Raw genomic sequence first — 16,236 nt, forward strand, 5'->3', positions numbered from 1 at the left:
TATCTTTAAGAACTATTTACAAGTATCTTTAAGTGTTACCATTTATGAATTTGTTTATATTAATATTTCCTAATGAAGGATGCATAGACCTTTTGATAGTTGAAACTGTGAACCTAGAGTTGTAAATTATGGTAAAAGTTATAAGTAGGGAAGAAGAGTTCATAATTAAGACCTGAGCCCACTCCCCTTTTCCAGGATGTGCAGTTGCATACTTATAAACAGATTCATAAACAAAAAGGCTTCCAAATCTTTTCAGTTTGCAAATTTATCACCCTTACATTTACTCTGATCCTTAATTTCAGATACCTGTCCTTTTTCCCATACTTAAAACACCATCAACCTTATTTATATATTCCCTTTATCCCATTGACTTACGCATGGATACTTAGCTGTGTATCCCTTTCATTGAGTAGAGCATGCAATGTTAAACACACAAACATTTTCACACCCAAAACATTGGGAGATGATGTTGGGGAGATTGCTTTGTGGTTGCTGTGGATAGGAAAATGGTTGAAAAGTAGATAGGAGAGATGACGAGTTAAGAGACCACACATTCCTTATAATAATTAGTTGAGGGATTAAAGCCCTGTTCTGTTAATGTATCTACAGACAACTTGATTTGTGACCAGCTATCGAGATGAATATTACTAATGATATGGGTTTTTTGTGCTGATCCAGATCAGTTGATAAGTATTTCTGTTATTCTGTATTTAGATCTAGAACTGTTTTGAATCTAGAACTATTATTTGCAACAGAGTTGAGTTGAAGACTATTTGAACAAGGAATGCAAAGTGGTGTAAAGATTAGGATTTTTAAAGCATTTTTAAGATTAGGAAAAAGTGTTAAGTGCTATTACAATAATATTTAGGAGTAAAATAGGAGTAATAATAACCATTAAGATGTGATGTATGGCCTTTATTGATGGGACTATTGGTTAACTCTTTAGTAACTGAGTGGAGTTGGACTGGCTATTTTGCCAGCATGCTAGGCTCCGCTATGCTCTCCTGTTTGCGCAGATGCATTAGTTTCTTCTTCACAGCAAGGGAAAGTTGCAGTTTTGTCTCTTTGAAGGAAGAACATGAAATTTGGAGCCAGAAAGAGTTATTCAATCACAATATGATTAATTCTCTTTAATCTTTTACTATGTCCTTCAGTTTATTTTTACTGGCAAGATAAAAGTGAAACTGTTAGTATTGCCCTCAGAATTCTGTGTTGGTAGTTCTTAGTTCTGGATGCATGTTAATATAACACAAGGAACTTTTTAAAAATACCAAGGTTTAGGCATCTAAGTAGTATCTTTATTCTATTCTCATACCTTTTTGAGATATGTATGTGTTTAGAACTCTAAGAAAATACAAAGAATTATCTTTCTGATACAAAAGTATCCTAATATATTCTGATCAGTTTGACATTTTAACAATACTGAGTCTTTCATTTCATGAACATCGTGTATCTCTCCATTTACCTCTTTGATTTCTTTCATCAGTATTTTGTAGTTTTTAGCATACACAACTTGAACATATGTTTTTAAAAACATTTTAATCTATGTTTTTCATATTTTTGGTGCTATTGCATTTTAAATTATCTTTTGCTAGTTTATAGAATTAAAATTGGATTTTTATGTTGACCTTACTAAACCTTGCTAAAATTCCTTATTATGTGTTTATGGTAACTTCTATGGAATCTATTTTTGCAAATTCTTTGAGATCGTCTATACAGAACTTTTCATTTTTTGGTGTAGAATTTTCTTTTTGCATTTTCAATCTTTATGCCCTTTTCAGTCTTTTCTTGCCTTATTGTGCCAGCTGGGTTCTCCAGTGTGATGTTTTCTGAATGTAGTCATCCTTGGTTTGTTCTTGATCTGAGGGGAAAAGCACTTAATAGTCTTTCAACATTAAGAATGGTGTTAGCACCATTTGTTTGTTTTTTAAGATACTCGTGATCAGATTAAGTTCCCTTCTTTTCCTTCTGAGAGTAATTTCAGGAATGGTTGTTGAATTTTCTCATCTGTATTTATTCAGACTCTTTTAGTCTGTTAATATGGTGAATTGTATTGATTGATTTTCAAATGTCAAACCAGTGTTACATTTCTCAATTGTGATTTTTATCCTTTCTATATATTGCTACATTTGATTTGCTCACATTTGTTTAAGATCTTTGTGTCTATGTTCATGTAGGATACTGACTTGTTTTGCTATAATGTAGTTAGGCGTTTTGGTATTAAAATAATGTTGGCCTCATAAAAGAATCAGGATGTGTTCCCTCTTTTTCTATTCACTGAAAGAGTTAGTATAGAAATGCAATTATTTCTTCTTTAGATATTTAGAATTTGCAAGCACAGATGTGAATGAGGAGCTTCTTTTTTGGAAGGCTTGAAAAATAAAGATTCAGTTTCTGTAATGGATATGGACCTATTCAGGTTTTCTATTTCTTCTTGAGTGAGATTTATAGTTTGTGTTTTGTAAGGAGTAATTTGTGTCTATCTAGTTCATCCAAATTCTTAAGTTTTCAGATGTGAAGTTTTTCTAATATTTTCTTATTATTTCTGTAATGTTTATAGAACCCGTGGTGATATCCCTTCTTTCATTCTTGATATTGGTAATCTGTACCTTTTCTCTTTTTTTCTTAGTCAGTCTGGCTAGAGATTTATCAACATTATTGACTTAGTAAAAAAACCAGCCTTTGGTTTTATTGATTTTTCTCTGCTTATCTATTTTCAATTTCACTGACTTCTGTTCTGACTCATATTATTTTTTCCTTTTGCTGTTTTGAACTTAATTTGCTATTCTTTTTCTACTATATTAAGTTGGAAGCTTAGAATTATTGATTTGAGAACCTTCTTTTCTCTTATAGACATGTTTAATATTTATAAAGTGAAAAGTACCTACTTTTTCATTGCTTTCCTTTGGCGCCTACTTTCTACCTTTTGCAGGTAGTTTATACATATAGAAATAAAACATGAGAATATTATTTTTACTTTCCCCTTTTAAATGTAATTGCTCAATAGCATTCTAGGAATTTTGTATCATGCCTTGCTTTTTTTTTTTAACCTTTGTAATCTATCTTGGATGTAACTCCTAATCTTTCACATACTATTTTTTATTCTTTTTATGATAGCATAAATAGCCAGTCTTCTATTAATGGACATTTATGATGAGGCCTTTCAGCCTTGGTACTTTGACTGTTTTTTTTTTCTTTTTATACACTTTATTATGGAAACTTTTATTATGGGAAACTATACATTGAAGTTGATGTATCTTAAATGTTTTTTAACCTGTAGATTTCTTCATCATGTTTCCCCCTTAAATCATTAGTCTTGTTCCTTATTTCTCTAGGATTCATTTTTTAAACAGTTTGTTTTGAGAAATTAAAAATACCTACAAAAAAAATCCATAAAATGAAGTATAGTTTAATGAGTTGTTATAAAGCAAATATCCCATAGAAGTACTACAGAGGCTATTAAATAGCATGCTGTCTGCATCTAAGAAGCCCTTTATGTTGTCCATTCTATGTTATGACCTTCTGTGTTCCCCCATAGATAATCCATATCCTGCTTTTTATGGAAATCTCTTCTAAGGTTAATTTTTACTTTCCCCTGTGGAACTTTTCTGGATATTCTTGCATCATCAAATCTACATCTGCAGAAAATGTTTTGATCAAATTTACCTTAAAAAATGGCATCAGGTCTGCAGCAAGGCTGGACTCCACTGTTCGCAAGCACTTCCTCCTTGTTCTCGCTCTGCTGATCATCAGGCATGCTTACTCTCACTCTCGATGTCAGGAGTGTTTTCTTTTGCTGCTTCATGTTTTGGGCCATTTTACATAAGGGTAGAAGCTGCATTCATCAGAATTCTTAGTTGTAAGCAATAGAAACAATCTCTAGCTGATCTATTAAAGGGACACAGGTGTCCCACAGACTCTGAGAAGTGTGGGAAAGCAGGCTTGATGGCCACACTGCCAAGAACAAAGCTTGGACTCATTCCACAAAACCGGTCCCATGAAGACACTGCCACCTCCCTTGGTACAGGTATTGTTTATTGTGCCCCAGACACCACTGATGCTGGGCTCTGTCTCTGCTGCCTTAAGACACAGGATGTAACTGCTCCCTGCTGCCATCCATGCCATCCATGTGTGGATTCTTTGGAGTTCCTGCTTCTACAAGTTAATTATTTTCTATTTGAAATCTCGAGTGGGTGCATCTCAGGGGAGCTCATGCCATGTGCTCATGCCTCATTTTTGGAGAAAGATGGGAAAGCAAATATCTGAGGTTGTTTTCCTTTCTTCATACTTTGGTGGGGACAAGTATACTTGTCTTAAAAGCTCGGCAATGCTCGGTGTACACTGGCAGCTGGATGGTTGGTGGCCAAAAAGAAATGTCCACTGTAAATGTTCTGTGTCAGTCTTAGAAACCCTTTCCTTTCCATATAGTCGATACTTTTTATAGCCATTCATGTTGTTCATACAATGCAGTGACCTAAGAATATTCATTATATTGCCAGGTACCATATAAGATGGGGCATAGTATCTGCATTTCTGAAGAACTACATATTTTAAAAGCCCCATCCTAATTTTAGCTAATTGAGGAATTCCTGTTTTATCTTATGAATAAACTTATTGAGACGTAATAGTTAAATATTAGACTATAGCAAACATTTCCCAGTGATATTTTCACTTGAGAACCTTCTGTCTTATAAACCATTTGCCTTTTTTCAGCTGTGATCTTACTGTATACCAAGAAATTTTGGAAAATAGGATGCACCTTTTAGGACCATTAGTAAAGATAAATAGGATGACACTTGCTTTTCAAAATCAAGGTGATATAGTTCTCATCATTGCAAAGGTATTTTACTAAGTTCCTATGAAACTCTCTAAGCGCAAGCTTTATTAAATTAACACAAAAACCCATTGTTAATTTACGTATGATGACTTTAAAAACTGGCTGGTAAAGACTTCATCTCCCAAGAAACCAGAGCACAGTTGAATGGATGGAGCAGTGGACACGTTGGTCCAAAGGCCTTGTCAATACCATCCTTGCTTTGCGGGTAGTGTGCAGCATTACTTTGGGTAATTCATTTACATTCTTCTACATTCGTCTTTCCATTCCTAGAAAGGAATTGGTATTACTATCCCTTCTTCACTTTTCTCACAGTGGTGGCATGAGAATTTCTGACAGAGATAGGATTGAGCTTCTTAAAATAAACACATGGTTCACATGGTTAACATAATGGTTGTCACAGAAAAACAGATGAACAAAGATGAGTGTACTGTGAAATCCTCATAGCAGTGTGCACCCTGTTGGTTTTGTGCATAACAATGGAAGGACACATTTATGAATTATTATTAAAAACAGGTGGTGCCTCAGTTTTGCATACTTAAAAACACCTCAGGTGTGCATTTAATAGGCTAAGTTGATAGGAAACTTACTTCTGGTTCATCCGTTTGACCTCTGCATACACAGACAATAGATTTGCTTTACAGAATGTTTATAAAACTCCTTTCCTGATAATTCAGGTTAGTTTTAGTACTTGTCACCTAGCAAGATGAAGCCTTAATATACTACAAAGGAAAAAGATCCAAGGTTTCTAAAAATCCAGTATAATATTGTAGCATATAAAGGTAGGGATTAATTTACAGGTTGCTCAATATTTAGTGTTACATTTGATTGTTTTTGTGGTTCCAGATAGCAATTATTTCTAATATAATTTATTTTGCAGTGAGGGCCGAGGCAAGTTGACGGTATTTTCAGTTAAAGCTATGTTAGCAACCATGTGTGGTGGAAAAATGCTGGACAAATTAAGATGTAAGTATTTTCATATTACTTGAAAGATTTTGTTATCAAAATAGGACTTTTAAACACTTTTAGGTGAATTTTTCAGAATTTTACATCATGCTGTATTGAACTTTTTGGGTTGTTTCCAGCCATGTCACTCCCTTTATAGCAGCTGACTCAGTATGTAAGTATGCCATCTGCTGTTCAGATGGGAAAGTTTGTTGACTTAATCTGTTGTGTTTTTTTTTTTAGTTTAAAGCAAGAAAACGGAAGAAATTTGAAACAGTAATGTTGACATTTAAAAACTTATTTAAAAAATGTTTTCCGTATTACTAAAAATCTTGCTTGAAGGTGATTATGTTGTTTTTAGTTAGAAAATACATTTGATTGCTTTTACCAGGTTTGGTCAAGATTAGCTCTTAATAACTCCATTCTTCATCAGGTGGTATTTGCTGTGATTAAACTGTCACTTAGTATCTTAGAGTCAAGCTCAGTTATTTAGAAATTGATAGCGAGTTTTTCTCAGTTATCTTTCCTAATTTTTTTCTTACTGTTGGCCATTTTGGTATTTTCTTGTTCATTACATACTGTAATGTTAGATGAAATCAAAAGGAGGTGAAATTCACAATTATTTGATTTTTCTGTTTGTGGTTTTCACTTATTCCCTCATTAGATAGTCACTAACTGCCTAAGATATATCAAGCATTGTGCCAGGTGCTTTACATTTCTTACTGCATCTTTAGTTCTTTGAGCATCAGCTGGTATTTTCTTCATTTCATAGGTGAGTCTACTGAGGGGGTGAAGCTGGGATTTCAACTCAGCTGTCAAGTTGCAGCATTCTGTTATAAGCTACTTTGTTGTACTCCATTACACTGGTCCTGTGGTGGGAGGCATATGTGTGATAAAGTACAGTGCTCAAAGTGCCATCATCTGAGTAACCATGGAGTAAGAAGCTGGCAGGTTTCAGGGAGGAGAGAATGAAGCCATGGGTTTTAATCAAGTGTTGTGATAACCTGTGAATTAGTGTGTTGAAGAAACTGGGTTATCTGCCCTGTAGCATTTCTCATGGACTGATTTTGATGATATCCCCAGGATGTTCCTCTGTACCCTACATTTTTTGCTTTAATTGAAAGATACAGAGGCTAGATTCCTTCATAGGTGCGTTTGTTTTTTGTGCTTTTTCTTAAATGTTACCATCACACAGAGAGGTGGAAAGCTAGATGGCTCTTGGCATGAACTTAGATATTCTAAAGAAAGAGCTTAGAAACTGTGTTTGGTCAGCTGTTATCTGACAATTATTATAATTTCAAAATCAGCAGCAATATAAAACAAAATTTTGGTAGTAAAAATTATAGCTTGGTTTAAATACTCCTCATTTTTTTTCACAGGGTATTGAAAAATGTTAGCTCTTTTTGGTTGAAATTTCTTAATATTTTCTTACTTCTAGCATGATGTTTTTCTGAGGAAGTTAATATAATACAGATGAAATTATATTTCATTGAAACACAAAGAAAAAGTGGGATGTTTGTCTGTTTTCTGATGATGACAACACCAGATAAAGAATACACATTGCCATTGTTAATAGTTCTTAAAAAACTGGTTGAAAACTAGAAAATTGATTATATAACCGCACTTTCTAGATGACTCTGGAATCTTTGTTTCTATGATTAAATCTGCTACATTTACTAGAGCTGGTACCTGGCCCATTGTTAGTGCCAAAATTTTGCCAAATACAAATTGTTGGTTGATGACTAAAATTACTGTAGTTCTCTAATATACCTATTAGTGAAAAATTGCAACTTCTAGTGCTATGTGAAGTACGGAAGGGATATCGGTGATAATATTACTTTTTTTAATGGGGCTTTGAACTTCTTGGAGGAACACAAGTGACTGATATTCAAGTAGCATACATGCCCAGGCAAGCGTGACATGTCAGTGTGTTGAAAAGGCCAAATCATTGCATGATGTGTATGGATTGATGAGATACAAGCCTCGTTAGGTCACTAATTACCTTGTTATATTATTCAGATAGACTTAAAATATGGTTTACCTTCTTCGTGTTCAAAATTGTAGTTTTTTTTTTACCATCTGTAGTTCTATTATTTTTATTCTACCATAATTATCTTGGCTAGAGAATGAGATATTTAACACAAGTAAAATTTTCAGATATTGAAACCTATCTTCACTTTTTAATTTTAATCATCTAGGGTGGAGATCACTTTATTCTTTTATTGTTTTTATTAGGTATCATTGATATACACTCTTATGAAGGTTTCACAAGAAAAACAGTGAAGATCACTTTAAATGTGGTCTGTGCCTCCTTTGTTAAACAGTTCACTGATCATAATTTAAAGTTTTCATCTCTTAGGGGTATCATTCTGTGATGTGTTTAGGGCTAATTAGGGGCTCTGGGTTGTTTGCCCTTTCTCATATTTTCAAACGATGTGCTTTTTCAGTTCTTGAGCTTTTTGGTGGTAGGGGGTATGGGGTGTATGTGTGTGTGTCCCCTTTATCATTGGTAAATGTGTTGGTATTATTAGTGTACCAGTCTCTAGAAATCTCTTTGCTTCTGATTTACTTTTAAGATGCTACTGACAGAGAAAACATAACCAACCTTTTTAGCGTTGTATTTAAAGTATGGACGTTAAGTGAGCTTATACAACGAGAGAAGCATTTGCTTTGGTGGTATGATTGGTAGTTTTGGCTGTTGTGAGAATCCTTTTCCCCCCGGCTTTCAAGTTCTTGCCTTTGTCCTGCTTAGCCGAGATGGCTGAGTAATAGTGTCGACAGAAGTGAGATATAACACTGTATTGTAACATCAAATGATCCTTGACTGTTTGATCACTTTCTTCTACCTGTTTATTGCATTGTCTTCTTGTTTCATCTCCCTCCCACTGGCCGCGCTCTGTTAGGCGTTGCTTTTAAGTTAGGTTTTCTAGTTTATGGAACATGTCTTAGTGCTTCTTCCTTTAGTTTTATCTTTCTGCTTTTTACCTTTTATTTTTAGAATTCTTTCCTGTAATTTTCTTCCCTCCATCTTTTAAATTTGATTTTTGTTTGTTTGCTTGTTTTAGTGTCAAGATAACATTTGAGATGACTTAAGCAATACTTGTGCTTTTAGTTTGAAATACTTCTTAATTAGATTTTTCAGATCTCTCTGGAGAATTTCTGTCCCCAGGTAACATTCATTTATAGAAATGGTTCAGTGTATTGGCCATTAGGGACTGTACACTAGATTAAAGTTAATTTAGGATAGGATTCTAAATACCAGTGATTTGTAATCAGAACACATACTTTAATTCTGAGCATGGTCAAAACTCAGTAAGTCAGAAACCCAAAATATATCTTAGAGAACAAAATTTATAGACTATAAAGTGTATTTATGAAACCATACTTGTCAATTTATGTGATTTATTTACTACATTTCTGCTGTTTATTTTCTAAGAAATTTAATCTATTCAAACCCTGTCTGTCTTGCATTAAAAGTGGGAGCATATGATTCATGCATTTATTTTAAAATTCTTTAAAAAGCTGGTGCTACCGTTTTGAAGGAGAGTCTGTAAGTGAGTATCAGGAAGGCTATAAAATATTCATGCCCATTGACTTCGTGTACTTCTTGAGTTTTATTCCAGAGGAATTAATCCGAGATGTGTTCCAAATTTTATGTATATTTGTTACAGTACTTTTTCTAATACATAAAAACTTGAAACAGCTGCAGTGTCCAAAAGTGAGAACTCAGTTAAATTTAGGGATACGATTGAATATAACGTTTCCAAACATATGTTTCAGATCAAAATGCATAAATGTAATACAGTTTTAAGCAAAAAATTATTATGTACATAGAGAAAAAAATACCAAAATGATAACAGGTATTTTCTCTAGGTTGTAGCATAACAGTGGTTTTATAATAATAATAATTTACATTATTTATGTTTTCGCATGTTTTTGATAGACCACACTTTGGGTAGCCGGAGAGAAGATGACCTGAGGTGCTGTTTTTTCCCAGACCTGGCAGTTCCCACTGACATTTGAATTGTTTGCTTCCTTGATGTTTCATTAACAGTCATAGAGAGGCTGCCCTTCGAAGTTACAATTAAACAATTTTACCTGTTTAAAATTCAGCCTCCTCTGCTATAGTCTCTTAACCACTTGTCACTGCATGTTTATGCTGGCTGGTTTCTGTTAACCATCCCTTCTCTTCATTAGAGACTATTTAATCTATTTAATCTGCTTAATCTGTTTATTCAGACTGTTTAATCTGAATCATGATACCCACATTTTAATTTCCCATATAACCAAAATGTTCTAGAACTGAAAAGAAGCAAGAGATAAGTCCTAAGTCTGTATTTTTTTGAACAAGAAAAACAAAAACAAAAACCAGGTGAGTCCCAGAGACTTGTCTAAGGTAGTTAGTTCGTGATGAGTCCACCAGACCCGAGGCATGCCGGCTCCCAGCCTCTAGCCTCACTCTGATTTAATGGGTGATGTGGGAATATCCATGAGTTTGGGAATAAAAGATGCATTTGAGTTTTTATAAACATACAGATGTGCATGCATATTTTTTGTGGGTTAGGTTGCTCAGTTGGTAGAAAGATGGCAGGAGTTGAAATTCATTTGCCAAGGAAAGCTAAGGAGTAAAAGGAAATGGCTGTCCATTTATAGATTTGGCGCTACTGTAAACTCTATTGTCTTGCAAAAGTTTATGATTGATCATGTGGGAACAAAAGAGGTGTGGATAGATGGGTAAATGCAATAAGTAAAAACAGGGTCATTATCACCAGAAAAATGTTAAAATATATGTGATGATTGTAGAATAGCAACATTGTTTTTAAAGTGTATACACATATGCATTTAAGGGCTTGATTGACAATTTTTCACAAGGGAGAAAGCCTACATTTTTATCTCGAAATAGCTAATGGAGAATTAGCATACCTTCTTTCAGAGCTATATAAATAATTACTGGGGAAATTAACTAGTGATCTGGGAACTAATTTCGTCCCTTAAATGCCAGAAGGTTTACACCTGTAATTAGAGGACTAGTTAAATTTTTTATTAAATTTTGTCTCTATTTCTTCGTTGAGTTTTTTTTTAACGTGTATAGTAAATCACACTGACTTAGATTCATTGTTACACTTTATTAAAAAAATTAAAAAATTAGATTTTTTAGTTAGATTAAACACTTATTCTATTACTATTTACTATTACAATTACTATTGTAATATGACCCTATTAAGTTATAGTCCTTTCTCAGTGAATTTTTCTAAAGAAAGAATTACTATTTTAAATCTATTATACAACACAGTAATTAAATATAATTGAAAATAATACTTTTTTGAGGGGGGGAGGTTAGTCATTTTTACTATCCAGTCACCTCCTTGTATTACTATGAATGAGTTAGGTATAGATTAGTTGGTGTGGCTTATACACATGTGCTTTTGTGATTGTGAAGCTATATATGTGTGTGTATTATGTGCTAAAGTCTCTGGTCTTGAATATTTCCACCATTTAGTTAGTGGCTGCAAGTTAATAACTTGGTAGTTTACCAGTTATGAATACATGGAGTAGCAACAGAAAACTGGACTAACAGTGGCTTAAACACATTGGGATTTATTTTTCTCATGTAAAAATAAGTCTAAAGGGCAGTAAGTTCGAAGTTGGTACCATAATCTAAGGCTGTCATGAAAAGACTCAGGTTCCTCCTGGCTTCCTGCTCTGCCATACAGCCTTCCTCCTTATGGTCAAGTGACCGCTGTATGCTAGGCCTCGTGTTCTCATTCCAAGAAGAAACAGATGCCTCTGTGGGGAATGCAAAAGCCTTTCCAGAGACACCCCCGAGTTACAATGTGCAGAGACTGGGAAGTCATTTTCTAAATGGAGCACATTGCCGTTCTAAACACAAGCAGGGTTCAGGTGGTGAGTGAGAAGCGGAAAATCCATATTGAGTAGTAGACACCTTGTGGTGTCTGCCACATCCCCATATTGAACCTTTGTTTTCATTCAGATTTAATGCACGATCATTTTCCTCATTATAAGAATAGCAGCCAGCTATTTAAAAACTAAGTGACTATGCTCTTCCCTCCTTTAGAGGGCATCAGTTTTTCACATGATTGGTAACATTTTCAAAGCTCTATATCTGAAGTCTCAAGCTATGGCCCAGGCCTTGATTTCGAACTGCCCACAGACTGGCTCTCCTTGTAAATTTGCCGATTAGTGTAAATACTGCTAAGTTCAGGACTAAGTATCTTTATCTCCATTTTGTTTATTTCAATCAGGATTGTTAGCATTTTTCCAAGCTAGAAATTTAGAATAATTGTAACTTTTAAAATTTCTTTATTTCCTAATCCAGTTTGCCATCAACTGCCATTTTTCTGCTTTGAAATGTCTCAGACTTGACATTTCCCTCACATACTGTCACTGCTGCAGTTCAGACTCTTACTACCTCATTTGTGCATTATTTGCAAGGTTTTCTAGCTGATGTCTCCAATTCTATTCTTCCTCTTTTATTCATTCTGCTGGTCATCAACAGATCTAATTTTCTTGAAACAGCTTTCTAAATATTTCTTTCCTACTTAAGAGTTTTTAAACCCAGTCTATATTGCTTTCCTCTTTCAAAGTTTTCTTTTGTAACAGATTCTTTTCTTATTCTCTTTATTCCCTTTATTTCTCAGTCTAAATTGTCTTTCGTAGAATGTTCTTTTCAATCCACTGTTTCCTGCTTACCAAGAACAGATAAGCTATAAATTCCCATCCTAGAGTCTTTCATCTGACTCTTCTCTAGTTGCATCCCTAACCCCCACTCCCAAACAATTTTGCCCTCATCATTCCAGATCTTACCTTTCAAGGCTAAACTTCTAAATGTCACTTTTGTGACAATTCTACCTATGTATTTTTATATCTATTCTAAACTATATTTTGAAGAAGTGTAATTGAATTTCTTTGGAGTCAGATAAGTGAACTTAAATCTTGATTTTGCTCCTTTCTTTTAACTTTAAGTAAGTTAACCTTTCTAAGCTAGTTTGCTTAGTTATAAAATTTAAACAATTATGTGCATGCACATGTGTGCACATATATACGTAAGATTAAAATGAGGTAATGTTTAGTGAAGGATAGTAAATAGCACTTAGTATTAGGGATTGTTGCATGAAAACAAAAGTCCAGGATAATAGTGCCTTGAAGTTTTTTTTTTCTTACATAAAAAAAGTTTAAGTGTAGTTAGTCGAGGGCTGGTATGGTAGCTTCATGTTCATCTGGGACCTACGCTTTCACTATCTTTCTTTTCTACCATTCTAGCTCATGATTTCTACATTAAAGTTGGGATTGCCACATAGTCCAAGGTGGTTGCTGGAGCTCCAGCTATCAGAGCCACATTCTATATAGCAAAAGGAGGAAGGGAATGAGGAGATAAGGGCCTACTCTGCAGCTTAGTCATCTTTTTTTAACCAGTCTTCCTGGAAGTCCCTAATGACCCTTCTGCTTATAGTCTCACTGGCCAGCACTTAGTCACATTCCACAACTTGCTAAAAAGAAGCTGCACAATTTAATTCTTAGTTAAGTACATTGCTACACAAAATTACATTAGTGTTAGGAAAAAGAGGATAATGAATTTTGGGTAGCTATAGGCAGATTTAGCCTAACATAGTTACATTGTGGTGTCTGGCAAATAGGTTTAACAAGTATGTTTATACCTCTATTCTTTCTGTTCTTTTTAGAGTCAGTTTAGCACTTAATTCTTCTTTGCTTCATATATATCTTATTTTTCCAGTTACACTGAAAGTTTTGGGGGAATAAGGACAATGTGTCATACATCTGTTTCAAAACACCTAGCAGAGTGCTTGGCACTTGGACCACGTAGTAGGAACTTAGTGTGTTTTGGTTAATTAATTGATTTTACTTTCCAGTAGGACCAGACTTCTTTTAGCCTCTTATCGGATCTGGTGGGTATTTAATACTTTTCCTTCAACTGCAAACTGGCAGGTATGGTATGAGCATACATTGTAGATTTTCATTCCTTTGATAATTCCCTGTTTTCTAATGGCTTAAAACTCTGTGGGGTTGATACTCTAACATTTTATTTTCCTTTGATTAATTTATTTAAAATGTTTTCTCTATTTCTATACCTAGTGCTTCAGGATAAGTATCCCAAATTGAACCTAAATAATAATGTATATATGTACATTATATATATCTGTTATGTATATATCTCTAATATACCTGTTCATTATGAATATATAGAATATAACTTTTCAAAATGCCATCTTTGGAAAGGTCTCAGGAAATGATTTTTCTGTGTATAATTTAACTCAGTGATTTGTTTACAAGAAAGCTCAATAGCTTAGAAAAAAGCTTGGGTCACATTTCTTTGTCATGTTGTTTTGAGCTTATAGTTATTTTTCTTTTTCTCCCCAGTGGATGAGAAGAGAGGAATAATTAACTAGAGTTAGGAAATTCTCTCCAAGATAAAGAAATAATAGTATTACTGAAAACTTCTTTCCCATCTGCTTGGGTCAGGCTTTACGTAAAAATAGGATATTACAGTTTCAAAGTATCTTGGGATAGAAATGATTATATAAATTCTTTATATTCTCTACTTTAGAACTCACTAAGTGGAATATCTTAAATGTGCTCTATATTTCCTTCATATTTATTCCTTCACAGGTATACATTAACTCATTAGCTTATGAATATACAAATATAATAGTTTCTTTCATACCCCACCACAAATAGGCTAATATATTCATATGCTCAAGCATGCATATGTGTGTAAACACATACATAAAGGCTGAAAGATATAAAGATATGCTGCTACAAATTCTTCTTGGAAAAAAGTGAAGTATATATATATATATATATATATATATATATATATATAAATAAAATAAAAGTTATATATCATCTAGTTATGCACTCAAAAAGATTAGGTAGATAGACATACATGAATGGTTATTTGATTTGGTTTAGGTAGAAGTTGGTGGAGAGAGGGGCCTGGTCAACAAAATGACCACACAATGTTATTAAGAATAAGAATACATATTAACTAGAAATATTAACAATTTTTTGATACCTTTTAATGATACTCTCTGACTGGTATATAAATGACATAGTCATTTATGAAAAGTTGGTATTTCTTTCTAGTTTGACTTTATTTGGTTTTGTTCTCATAGATGTTTTCTCCCAGATGTCAGATTCCAATGGCTTAATGATATTTAGCAAGTTTGACCAGTTTCTGAAGGAAGTTCTGAAGCTCCCAACAGCTGTCTTTGAAGGGCCATCTTTTGGTTACACAGAGCATTCAGTCCGCACCTGTTTTCCACAGCAGGTAAGGACAGTTTTGTAGAATCTAGGACTAGAAGAGCGCTCATCCATCCTTCCAGCTTTCACCAGATTTCATCAGATTGCTTCCAGTCTAGGGAGGTCCTAAGTAGCGGACGAAAAGGAACTTTAAGTGGGAGGGGTGCAGAAAAGGGAGGATGAAAAGTGCACCTGAAAATTTTTTTGAAAAATGCTAATATTTGAAATATTTCAAGTTACTAAAATTTTAAAGAAAAATGTCGAAGATAAAGTTTATATTATTGCTGCCAGATGTATATTACTCTCCTAAATGAATAATATATTATTTTTGAAATAATGCTGATCTTTGAAATATTTCAAGTTGCTAAAATTTTAAAGAAAAATGTCAAAGATAAAGTTTATATTATTGCTGCCAGATGTATATTACTCTCCTAAATGAGTTCTTTAAACTGTAAAATATGGGAATTTTGATATAAAACTCTATATAACACTGGATCATTATTTTCTGAGCACTGGAGACAAGGAATGCTATACAACTTTCAGCTGCCAGTTCAGAACCCCTCAAGCGACACTGCTGTTTTCACATGGAAGAAGGATGGTCTTGGTTTCCTCTTCATTTGTGGGAGTCCGTTTGTGGTCCTGCCCTAGAGGTTATGTGAGTGCATTCCTGAGATTTTAACTGCCTTGAAGGACTCGGAGCAGAGTGGATGGAGGCTGGAGCATTTATTCAAGTCAAGATGAGATAAAAGGAGCTTCATGCTAAACTTAAAAAGTTTGGGAAATCAGGGAATTTTAAAAAATCTATATTACAACTGAGGAAAAGATTAATGGAAGTAGGAGATTGACATATTCTACAACTATTTCCCCATAAGATGTTTTTTAATTGCAAAAGAAACATAGTAACTTTTCAGTAGAGAAATCTGTCAGATCCACATTAACCAAGTGATTAAAGTCTATATCACCAATAGAGATGGATTGTTCTCCCTGCCTCCTGATAGGGTGCCTGGAGAAGTACCCAGTGTCGCTGCTGTGGTGCTCCTGCCAGGAAAGTATAACCTGGGTCTCTTCTTGCGGAAACATCCAACAAACCCAAATGAAGGGTTTCTACAAAATAACTGGCCTGTATGTGTTAAAGATGTCAATGTCATGAAGGACAGAAAAAGACTGAAGAACTGTTG

General features: G+C 34.1%; 1 protein-coding gene across 6 annotated transcripts in view; it reads left to right on the top strand.

Annotated features, from left to right (window-relative positions):
• DTNB (dystrobrevin beta) overlaps positions 1 to 16,236 on the top strand; it is a 248,010-nt gene that overhangs the window by 75,425 nt on the left and 156,349 nt on the right. For all 6 annotated transcript variants that reach the window (XR_012122390.1, XM_073215694.1, XM_073215680.1 and 3 more), the window contains 2 exons: positions 5,715 to 5,800; positions 14,932 to 15,086. Coding sequence is in view for 5 of the 6 variants with exons in the window: in XM_073215694.1 (XP_073071795.1) it covers positions 5,715 to 5,800; positions 14,932 to 15,086 (241 nt within the window). In the remaining variant the exon portion in view is untranslated. The remainder of the gene's footprint in view (positions 1 to 5,714; positions 5,801 to 14,931; positions 15,087 to 16,236) is intronic.

Source organism: Manis javanica, chromosome 1 (assembly GCF_040802235.1).
Source record: "Manis javanica isolate MJ-LG chromosome 1, MJ_LKY, whole genome shotgun sequence".
Taxonomy (NCBI): domain Eukaryota; kingdom Metazoa; phylum Chordata; class Mammalia; order Pholidota; family Manidae; genus Manis; species Manis javanica.